General features: G+C 41.1%; 1 protein-coding gene across 2 annotated transcripts in view; it reads right to left on the bottom strand.

Moving 5' to 3' along the window:
* ppp1r16b (protein phosphatase 1, regulatory subunit 16B) overlaps positions 1-12,004 on the bottom strand; it is a 150,142-nt gene that overhangs the window by 33,502 nt on the left and 104,636 nt on the right. For both annotated transcript variants that reach the window (XM_050038967.1, XM_050038968.1), the window contains exon 4: positions 1,928-2,073. In XM_050038967.1, coding sequence (XP_049894924.1) covers positions 1,928-2,073 — 146 coding nt within the window. The remainder of the gene's footprint in view (positions 1-1,927; positions 2,074-12,004) is intronic.

Consider the following 12,004-nt stretch of genomic DNA (forward strand, 5'->3'; position numbering starts at 1 on the left):
GCCGCTGCAGTTAGCGTGGGCTCGGCATTGAAATCGATGGAACTGACGGATTACATTTCACTGAAATCGTATTCCTATGATTTCACGGGGAAATATAAATTCAATTAAGTTAAATTGAATTCGCTCTACTCTCTCGGTGCATTGCTATCAATTTCTGCTCCTCCAGGTTGTTTCTGGATCAAGAACAACTCATTTCTCTTACACACAACTCAATTAAAAAGTAATTCACATGTTGCTACAAACTGCCTACAGTGGCCCAGTGGCTGACAGCACAACAAAAATACGACTGTTAATTACACACTGTGGCTGGTGTGTGTAGGTGTGTGTGTGTGTGTGTGTGTGTGTGTGTGTGTGTGTGTGTGTGTGTGTGTGTGTGTGTGTGTGAGAGAGTGTGAGAGTGTGAGAGAGTAGAGGGTTTGCTTTGGGAAATTGGTGCAGCTGGTCAGTACAAACTCTAAACTAACTTCAACTTGATGCAGACACTGAAGAAAAGTCTGCGTCATAGTGTTGATTATCAAACTCACTTCAACCTGGTGAGTCTTTTGTTACATATCAGGACCTGATTTTTACTAACTGGGTTGTTTTTGTACTTCTCCCTGATAATGCCACGTGATGCTCTCATTAATTAATGCAAAGAACATACAACATGATCCATCAGTCAGCACTTCTAAGCTGAATCAGACAGATATGATCAATGCTGGTTGCTGGATGATGATGCTTCAAACACCACACATATATTTCTGCAGGTTTTTCTGTGTTTTAGCATGTAAAGTGAGATGTGTTTGTTTGTTTGTAGTTCATGTACTAAGGGGTTGTATTTGAGATGTGTGCCTTAAAATTTTTGTAGTTCTTGACAGAGTGAATGTCTTTGCGACTAATTTTCGTGGTTGTTTTATCTCAGGCTGATATTTGGTTGTGTGTTCTTATTAATGTGTTTTATTGTGATTATATTACGCTATACTATAAATCACATCACTGTCACTTTACCTTTTAACGTTGTCTTCAATTGCCCTTGTATAGTTTCTATTTTTACCTCCTCCGAAGAGGTTGTGTATTCGGCTTGGTTTACGTTTGTCTGTTTGGTAGCATTCATTCATTTATTCATTTCTGTAACCACTTATCCTGTTGGGGGTCGTGGGGGGGCTGGAGCCTATCCCAGCTGACATTGGGCGAGAGGCAGGGTACACCCTGGACAGGTTGCCAGACTATCACAGGGCTGACACATAGAGACAGACAACCATTCACACTCACATTCACACCTACGGACAATTTAGAGTCACCAATTAACCTGCATGTCTTTGGACTGTGGGAGGAAGCTGGAGTACCTGGAGAAAACCCACGCTGACACAGGGAGAATATGGAAATTGGGCACCCTGGGGTTCGAACTAGTGAGGTGACAATGCTTACCGCTGCTGAGCTAGCAACAGCAATAGTACTGACAGAGCCTACACACCTGCAGCAAATAGCGAGCCAGTGAGGACATGAATTATAGAAGTAGTAGTAGAAAAATCGTTTGCTGCTAAAATACTATTCTGAATGCTGTGCGCTGCACCTTCAACATTGCGAGGTAGGGTGTTTGGCCTTGGCAAAGGTCTGTGCTTTCTAAGTGCCCTTCTAGCTGCTTCTATTCTCACTTTAGTTCTATACACCTCTCGTTATCATTATTATTAACTTTCTCTATTTACCTTGACCTTTTCAGTCCTTGTGCTGCTGCAAAACTGAATTTCCCTGCTTAGGATCACTAAAAAAATTTGTTGCAGCTGTTTCTTGCATCAAAGATCATTTTTTGGAAGACAAAGTAATCTTAACCTTAAGGTTTTTCCGATTTAAGTGGAGGTGGAGAAGTAAAGACACTTTAGCCTAGAGGAGGCACCTCCACTACAAAACGCTGCAGGAAACCCTGCTGTAGTGTATCTGCATGTCTTACTGTGAAATGAGAATCTTGACCAGTCCTGCGTGGCCACAGGTAGCAGCGGCGTGCAGCGGCGTCCACAGCTCGTTGTCCTGAGCGTTGACGCTGGCTCCTCGGTCCAGCAGGATCTTCACCATCTCCTCGTAGTTATCTATACAACACTGTAGTGAAAGAGAGGGGGGGGGGACAGAAGAAACATGTTTAATCTTTAATACTGTAACACTTGCTGGTGTAATAACCCAGACGGAGGTAGATGGAGTGAGTAAGTATGACAAGGTGGGAAAGGGAGTAAGAAAGAAATGAATAAAGAGGAGAGAAGTGATGCACATGTGTCTGCAGCTGCTGTTTCCAACTCAGCCATGTAGTAATGTGAGGAGTAAATCTAGAGACCGACTGAGATCCACAGTTTCCTCTTGTTTGGAGGAAAATGAAAAGGAGCTCTTTCTTATTTCGAGTCTGGTGTAGAATATAATTCATACAGTGAATACTCAGCTATGCTGCATTGACGCCGTGTGCTTCAGCACCTTAATCATCGCGGGGAGAGGATGAAAAAGAACTCATTTGTCACCAGGAGCACAGGCGAACAAGAAGTCTATTACGCAGTCAGTCCGTATCTCCACAAAAGTCCCTTAATCGCATATTGCTGAGTGCAAAACTGAGAACACATTTAGCCAATTCGGACACAGTCATTCTGACATCTCGCCCATTGTGTGGGCTGTTCCCTGGATCTGGGACAAAGCTGGAAATGCACCCATAACTCACACCCATCGACAGAGACACAGAGACAAAGACAAAGAGGGACAGAAAGTATTTTCCTTGTTACACTTGGGTGTGATTATAGGGTGGGGAGGAAGGAGAATTTTTCCATGTAAACCATCCTCCGATCTCGCTGCTGTCAGCAACAGCAGTTTTCTCCATCAGAGCTAATTGGTGTGAGTGTGGCAGTGCTCCGCCGCTGAGCAAAGGCAAAGACGAGCGAGGAAAAACAACAGCGAGGGAGACAGAGTGCAAGGAGCCGACACACAGTCAAAGAATGGGATTACTTTGTCGCAGCAGGAGGGTCAGATATAATCAGAAAACTGAAGGATTCAGAGCAAAAGTCTGAGAGGGGACATCACAGCGAGAGCTAGTGTTATTATTTGTGCTGGTGAAGTTGTGGGTCTGAATATGATCCATGTTGCAACCTCCCATCACACAGTGTGTACAGAATATCAAAGAAGGAATGTCATAAAAAATCCTTCTTTGTTTCCAGAAACAGCTGAATGTTTTTACCAAAGAGCACCTTCACGTCTGTCAGGAGCCACTGGAGTGTTGTCACTTCTTGACTCTGTGCTTTGAAATGAAAATGAGACATCTGTCATGATGAAATGGAAACTCTGCTCTGACAAAGTGACTGCTGGTAATCCCATTATGACTCTACCCACTGAAAGACTTAGACAAAGGGGAAACAAATGCTGGTAACAAACAGAAACAAAATGGAGATAACCAAAAACAAAAGAGCCAAATAAATGTGTCCATCTTGTGAGCCACTTATCCTGCTAATGGTTTGGTGAAGCGGCACCTTATCATGCATCGTGTGTCGGCAAGGTACGCTTTGGACATGTTTCCAATTTCCAAATTGCAAATGATTAATGCAAATATTAGAGCCTCTACGTGTGGAACTTTTATGTGATTAAATAGGCAGACATGCCCTCGATAGCTCAGTTGGGAGAGCGCCAGACTGAAGATCTAAAGGTCAACTGCTTCAATCAGCAGCCAGTGTGGATACTTTACTTGAGTTTTCCCTCTGGGGATCAATAAAAGCTCAAGTTTTTTAAAGTAAGTCAAACACCAGTATGATGTGAGAGCTTAAAGGATGACAACCAACGCAATAAAAATATTTATCACTCAGTTAAGGGAGAAAATATATGTAACAGTTGTTACAAGTAAAACAGTAAAAGCAAGTTTACTAGTTTACTGAACATTTTAAATAATGTGACACGTCTCTACTGTTTATCTAGAAACAGTCGAGGATATGTATAGAATGGAAAAGGTCACTTACAAAATCGATATGAACAAAACGTTTTAGAAACAGATGGTCCCTCTTTAAAGTAGGTTAATGACAAATTAAACTCATTAGAAACCATTTTGTTTCCCTGTTCCCAATCCCTCTTACTAAAATGTAGGAAACTAGGCTCTGTAAAACTATACAACTACACTCTGAACTGCACCCTTCACCTGTTAGATTATATTAGTCATGTTTTAATAACCCTATATTTTATAAATATATTAAAACAATTATATCATGAGAGACAATGATAAAGGGAATCATAATACATTGTGAAACTGAGCAAGAACAAGGTGCAGGATTTTTTTTGTTCAAAGACTCAGGTGGGGCAGGACAAAAACAATTATTATGGGTTCTTGAAAAGTCTAAACACTAGGCTAATACTTCTATCATGAAACATCAAAGAAATTTTGTGCTTTGACACAGTTTCCCAAACTTTAACTGATATAAACTACATTAAATACATTTCCGCTGAATAGATTAGTCAGTCAATCAATTAATCTGCATCTTTTTTGGTAACTGATCAACAGTTTGACTTGTTTTGTCAAGCAAAACACTCAGACATTATCTGCTACCAGCTTCTTAGATGTGAGGATTTCCTGCTCACCTCTGTTTCACGTCACTGAAAACTGCCCCCATATTTATCTGGCGACACAGTGACTGCAGCTGTACCTATAAAGTAACCTCAGTGTACATGAACTAATGATAAACCCACCCACACTGTTTTCCGTTGTGTTTTGTTTGCACCATTTTGGTTTTCTGAGCTATAAGCACTATTTAAATATCTAATATTGACTGTTACTGTTTCTAATGTTAGAAGTTGCTATGTATTTTTTCTATAATTAATTACAGCGTCAATACAGAAGTTGTAAACTGAATCTTGTTGTACATGTACAGTGATTAAAAAAACCCAATTATGCTAAATTAAATATGTCTGGGTTTTGGTGCGCACCAAAGGCAATTTTTGCTGGAATGATTAATCAAGAAAATAATGAGCAGATTAGTAAATAATGAAACTAGTTTTTTGCAATTCTAATATAAACTTATTCAGGTACAACAATAATTATATGATGTCTGTGAAATAAAGTTTAAAAAGAAGTAGAAAATCAAACATATTTCGTGGTTTGGTTTCATTTTAGTAGTTTCTTGACAACTGATGATACTGAAGATAAAGAGATAAAAGGATGCTGCAGTATGCCCAGGAAAACCTTCCTTCTTTCCTCTTAAAGGGAAATTTCGGTTTATTTCAACCTGTCTCCTATCGTCCTAAATGTGTTTCAAGTGACTAGTGACATAGAAATAATAGTTAGCATATTAGCCGTTAGCCTACATACAGCCGGGGCGCATAGTAGTGTCAGACCTGTTAAAACGTAATTGAACGGGCATACTTCAAGTGCAAAGTTAGTCCACTAAACAAGCTTTTTTTCCACAAAGACCGCCTCATATCGTTAGGATAAATGTCAGAGAACATATAGAAAACGACATGTAAACGTGTTGTCTTACCTTACCGGTGTGCTGCCATGTTTGTTTACCATTTAGCTCTGCTTTCCAAAGCGCGGCCGAAATATCGCGAGAACAAGCAGCGATCTCATACCGTGCCTGAAATCTCGCGAGAACAAGCAGCAACAGCTGGAAGGCAGAACCGGACAGTAGCCTGAAAAGTTCATTCATTTATTTTATGAAAGATTTATAGAATAATGGCTGACTTTTTGCCAGACTTCGACTTTGTGGAGGAGGAATTTGATTTTGCAGAGTTTGATGGCCGCCCTTATTTATTTGAGCCAGAATACACTGACGAAGAGCTTCGTGAAATTGAAGAACGGAGGAGGAGAGAGAGAGAGGCGCAACAGGTAGAGGACGAGAGAGGAGGAATGGCTGCTGCAAGGCTGCGTAGCTCTGGAGATTGGTGGTGTACCTGTGAATGCTGTGCCCCAGTGCCCACAGAAGAGGAATGCCTCTGTTGCAAGGAATGGGACCGGTTGCAGCCTTATTTTCAAGGTCTGGATGTGACCGAGGACGAGACACCTCCACCTGGAGTAGTATCCAGCTGGGCTTTATCTAGAGCTGGCGAGATATATTTCGGCCGCGCTTTGAAAAGCAGAGCTAGAGGGTTAAACAAACATGGCAGCACACCGGTAAGGTAAGACAACACGTTTACATGTCGTTTTCTATATGTTCTCTGACATTTATCCTAACGATATGAGGCGGTCTTTGTGGAAAAAAAAGCTTGTTTAGTGGACTAACTTTGCACTTAAAGGTTGCCCTTTCACTTACGTTTTAACAGGTCTGACGCTACTATGCGCCCCGGCTGTATCTAGGCTAACGGCTAACATGCTAACTATTATTTCTATGTCACTAGTCACTTGAAACAAATTTAGGACGATAGGAGACAGGTTGAAATAAACCGAAATTTCCCTTTAATGTCGGTTGCAGAAAACATTTTCCCCTTCTTAATAAAGTATTACATGGCCATTATTTATTTATTTTTAATAAAGGGGTATTAAGTTACCTCTGTCATCTTACAGCATTTAACATCAAGTCTCAGCCACAGATAAAACAGTCATAAAAGCCATGTCCCAAAAGTTTTAGCTAACAGGTAATTTGATGTAAACCAGGAAATTTAGCACAGAATGCGTGATAAAAGACAAAATATCACATAGAAAATTTAATTTTCTGTCCTTTTTTTCCCGCTTGATAATAAAACATTTATAATGCCACCCACATGTCCTTGATCTTTGCGCAGTTAATAAAGTTTGTTTCTTAAGCACAAAGGACAGACAGGAAGTTAGATACCAACAATGTCAGCATCTGACTTAGAGGCAGCTAAAGTAGCAGAGAGATACTTTCATTAACAGTCATATGTCAACACCTTGAAGATAAAAACAAAGTGACCTGTACAAATTAAGGGATAACATGAGTCACTGGGTCACAAAAACGTAATTAATAAAAAATAACACGCACAGTTTAATGAATAGATTCACTGTAACTTATAGAGCCAGATTTTTCAGTCTGGTCCTTGAGTAGCTCCTGTCTGGTTGGTTTCACCTTCACATTAATCTGACAACATCAGACTCAGACCTGTACAATGTTAAGTGTTGCAGGGACGTTACTTGGTGCAACTTAGTGAGCTGGTCATCCTGACTGTGTCGAGAAATTCAGAGACTGGACCAACATGTTGAATATGTTTCAGGTAACAAGGTGGATTTCTGAAAGGAGACGTCTGACTTCATTCCCTTTGAAGCCCCTGTTAAATTAGAAATGCTGTGACACACCTGCTGTGTTGAATGGAAAACTTACTGGCCCCCACCCCCAAAAAACTTTTTCCCTTTCACACAGTTTTTGTCTGTAAATATTCCTCCTCACTGAAACACGCTCACCATAGAAACCTCGAGGAGTTGAGGAGTGCAGAGCAGACGTTTTTTCTCTTCTTCATGGATTTACATAGAGGATGAGCTGAAGTGCAATCTCTAGAGGTTTCTAGTATCTGAGAGTAGGAGCGAGAGCAAGTCACAGTAATACACAGAGTGAGGCGCGAACATGAATATAAAGCAACAGGGTGGAAATGCCAAGAAAGAGAAGGGGAGGGCAGATTAGAGGACGGACCGGATTCACTTTGGAGAATGCAAACAGCGGCAGACTCTTCCTCAGCATCCTACTGACGTCATTTAGATTTAAAATGTTGGTTTTACGTTATTTTAGCACGACGGGCTGAAAGTTGTGTTCACTTTCAGAACTGCATGTGTATATTTATATCTACCTTAGATAAGGATAAACTAAACAAAAGCTATATCATGGCTCCAACATAACATTTCAATATGTCACCCTGGGCTATCAGAAGTTAAATAGCCTGAATGTTTCATCATTTTCTGACATTTCATTGGAAAAAAACAAACATTTGATTTAACTATTATCATGAAAACAAATACTTGCAGCCCCAGCTGACTGCACAGAAAAGTGTTTTTTTGTTTGTTTTTTATGTAGGCGCAGATGTTTCCTGTCACCTCTCTGTTAGTTAAATTTGGGCTAAATATAGGCTCCTATGTGTACTGTGAAGTGTTGTTGGTTCTTTTTGTGGTCTACATTGGATGGTGGTGATGTGTGTCTGCGAGTTACTGAAGGAAATTAACTCACCAGTCTATGAACTCTCCTCCTACTGACTGCTGGCTGGCTAGGTTGAGGTTTTCAAGTGTAAACAGCTGTAAACATCGACGAAAGACAGGCACAGCCGAACAAGCGTCCTGCTAGCCATTGTACAGACGTTGGATAATAAACTGGCCGACCGCCGTCATGCATCAGTTTCCAACAGGGATATCAGGACCTCTAATATCCTTTGATCTACTGAACCAAAACTTGGCTTAATCCTGGGCGGCACTGTTTGACCAGGTGACTCTTTTTAATATGCCGCTCTGACGAGGTAGAGGACTCTGCTGAGCGAAGGAGTGGAGGCGTTTTATGTGAGGAGAGGAAATCTCAGCTTGTCGCTAGGCTAATTTATACAATGTAAAATGCCATAGGCTTGTGCTAAAAACATTAGCATGTTGTATTTGTGGGGAAAATGTGTCCAGTAAAAGACAAGTGCTTTGTCTGTGAATGCTGTGAGTTATAGTGAAACCCATTTGTGTACTTGTGTTTAAAATTGTCTCTATTAAGCCATGTTTAATGTGTGTTTAATGTGAGTTTTGAATTAACTAAACTTTACAGCACTTCACGGAAACCCTGCCGCCGACTAGTGTTTTGGAGGTGTAACTGCAGAGTGACACAGACGCACCACCGCACAAGTATAAATGCTCACAACAGAGTAGGCTACGTGTGTAGGCCACAGCGTAGGGTCTGCCGCACGAGTATAAATCCCGCTTACAGTACATAAGGACTGGTGTGACAGTGGGAATGTGAGGTACTGTCCCATTCCTGCTTGCCCTGCACACGAGTGGAAAAAACACTCTGGATCCCCGCTGTGGGCCATTCAGAAGTGGCTTAAGAGCGGAGTCACTGCCCACATTTGGGAGGAGCAACCATGCAGCTGTGTTGTTGAGGTCGAGATTTGTAGACGAACTATCGTGCATACCCCCAGTAACGCGAGAGATGAAGCTAGTCAAAGTCTGGAGCACGTTCCAGGACACAACTGGTAATGTCACCGATGACATCAATGAATTCACTGAGACTGTGCTAAATTAATTTGTACAAAAACAGATGCAACTGTACCCAGAACTACAGTTAAATCAATGCACAACCAGAAACTATAGATGACTAGAACCATCAGGGATGCCATAAATATACACCTGGAAAAATGGACACTTACAAAGCAGCAGCTTACAGTGTAAGAAGAGACAAAAAGGGACTAAATTACAGTGCACAAGTTGATGAAGCTGATGGTATCACATTTAACTAGACGTGTACCATGTATGATTCCATGTGACAAATAATAAATGATTGATTGACTGATGTGTCACCTTATTTTTCAACACAACAGAACATTACACAGCGATTAAATATACCTGCAAACACTAAATGTTTCTTTTCTGACACTATATATTCATGTAGTGATGAGTATGGAGTCTTTAATATAATTCAGTCAGTAAGGAATGAGCACAAAGGCTGTTGTTTGGTGACACGGCGAACAGATGGGACTGTGAGATGATTTAATGGTCGACACCGTCACCTTTGGTTCCATGTACGTCCCCGCCAGCCTCAAAACAAAACCTCAATCTGTCTCCTCAGTCACCTGTACTCCATCTCTGTCTCTGCCTGCCTACAGTCTGAAAAAAAATAGTTAATCTGAATACTTAAACAACAGCAACGGAAAAAAAAAGACCACGTTGACGTTAGGAGAAAATGAGTTGTGTGCATTCTCTGGAGTTTTGTAGCACCGACAGCCAAGGCTACTCTGATAAGGCGGCTCTGACAGGAGTGTGGGGGGAGTACATGAATTAATATACAACACAAGAGAGGAAATGAAATTACTTCAGAGATGCAGAGGACAGATAGCAGGAAGGCAGATAAGAGGTGAAATAGATGCATAGAAAACACAAAGGCGGACTGGCTGGAAACTCTAGTGGCTGACAAACACATCCTGTGACTAACGCTTTAGTCACGGTGAAAAGTATGCACATGAAGGTTAACACAGAAGGCCTTTTTATTCAGTCTTACACTGAATATCTGTGCTTTTTTTCCTGAGACAAAATTTTACATTGTTCATGTGAGTAAAAACCTAAGTGACCACTAAAATACAATCCACGTTCAACGAGTCTGACCTGTGGTTCATTTTAGTGTCAGCATTTGTGAGACAAGTAGAAATGCACCTGGGTTAAATGTGACACCACTAAATTGCTGTGCTTATCTTAAATATCAAAACAGGTCAGGTCCTCAGTGACTGCTGTTTCCCTGGTTGGAAAAACAAGCGACCCAATCAGAACTTTGCAGGCAGGATTAACAGAGTGGAACGGTGTATTTCTGGATCAGAGACATAAAAAACTGTGACAAGGGTGGACGTGATCAGTGCAGCTACAAAGCTTGTTTAAAGTCAACTGAACAAATAATAACTCCTAAGTGTCCTTGCCCAGTTATTACATTTAACCCAAACAGTATTCCCTTGCGAATTCCTCCCAAGTTCCCAAATTAGATTATTCTGTCCTGTCCTGAAATGACACACACTTGCTTTTATAAAACAGAAGAACAAGCAGTAAACTTACTCTTGCATGAGTCAACACACTCAGTGGTAGGGCTGCCCCCTAACAGTCGACCAAACGTTAGTCGACCAGAAAGGTCATTAGTCGGCAAGATTTCATTGGTCACTAAGTCGCAGAAAGAAAAAAAAAAGGCGTGAAACTCTATTAGGAGCTGTGACTTGTCAAAATAAATCAACACCTATATGACTGGACCATGTGGGAATTTAATTTGAAAGGACAGACACAGGAAGTCGCCACACTCAGCAGTCAGACAGAACTCACTGGTACCTGCGGTTATTCCACAGGCTAGTTAATAACATGTCGGGCAGGAAATCCAAAGTGTGGTTACTGATACTATTCTTTCTCACGCCTTCAACTCAAACCATTGTGTTGCCCCGCCCAAAATATATTATTCAATAATTATCGTAAACATGCAGGCGACTAGTCAACTAATGGCCCTAAATTGGTCGACTGGGAAAACTCTTAGTCGAGGGCAATAGTTTTGCTGTTACAGCCTTACTTAGTCTGCTATGACCACTATCTTTAGGTGACTAATGGATACAAGTGAGTCAATTTAAGCTGATTTATGTCTCTTCTCTACTTGAGCTACCTACAGTGAGTCAAAGATAAACCTGTCCTGGCCTTCTGAAGTGGTGCGTGTCAAAAGATAGTGGAGAAATCTCTGTGATATGTATATGAGGAGGGAAACGAGCTGCGTGATAGTAAAAACAGGCGAGCAGCGTGACAAAGAAAAAAGATATGAAGGCTACAGCGTGGAGATGTGGTCACAGTCACAGAGCACAGGAGGAGGTTGACTTAGAGGATTCTCTTTTTATCTGAGTCTTCTCTAAAGCAATCAGCACCAGACTTGATGTGAAAGGCTGATACACGTAAAAACACAACTACAAATTCAGGTGGACCTGCTGTTAAAGGCTTTTACTGTCAGTGATGCTCAGATGAGGAAGGCGAGGAAACAGAATGAGCAAGAAAGACTTTCCTCTGAAGTTCCCAAAAAGCAGAAGTGGTACTGGTTTATTTCTCTCAACTATTTCCGGTGTAAATGGTTTCAAAAGAGCAGCTCAGACAACAGATTCTAAGGAAAAGACACACGAGATGAGTCACTAATTTCCTTATTTTACCATGTGTGTGTGCTTCAGTGTGTGTGCACGTACCGGGGCATTAAATTGGCAAATTCTTCCTCTTGTTACACGGAGATGGTAATTCAGAGAGCAAGTTATGGATTTCATTTTCTGTCAGAGTCTGGTAATTGGCAAGCTTGAAGATATAATTCAGGGGGAAATGAGCAGCCTCATAAAACTGACAAGAACAAGACTCTTAAGAGACATACAAGCTTGTCAAAGACATCGGATACACTGATGG

This window comes from Epinephelus moara, chromosome 24 (genome assembly GCF_006386435.1).
Source record: "Epinephelus moara isolate mb chromosome 24, YSFRI_EMoa_1.0, whole genome shotgun sequence".
Taxonomy (NCBI): Eukaryota; Metazoa; Chordata; class Actinopteri; order Perciformes; family Serranidae; genus Epinephelus; species Epinephelus moara.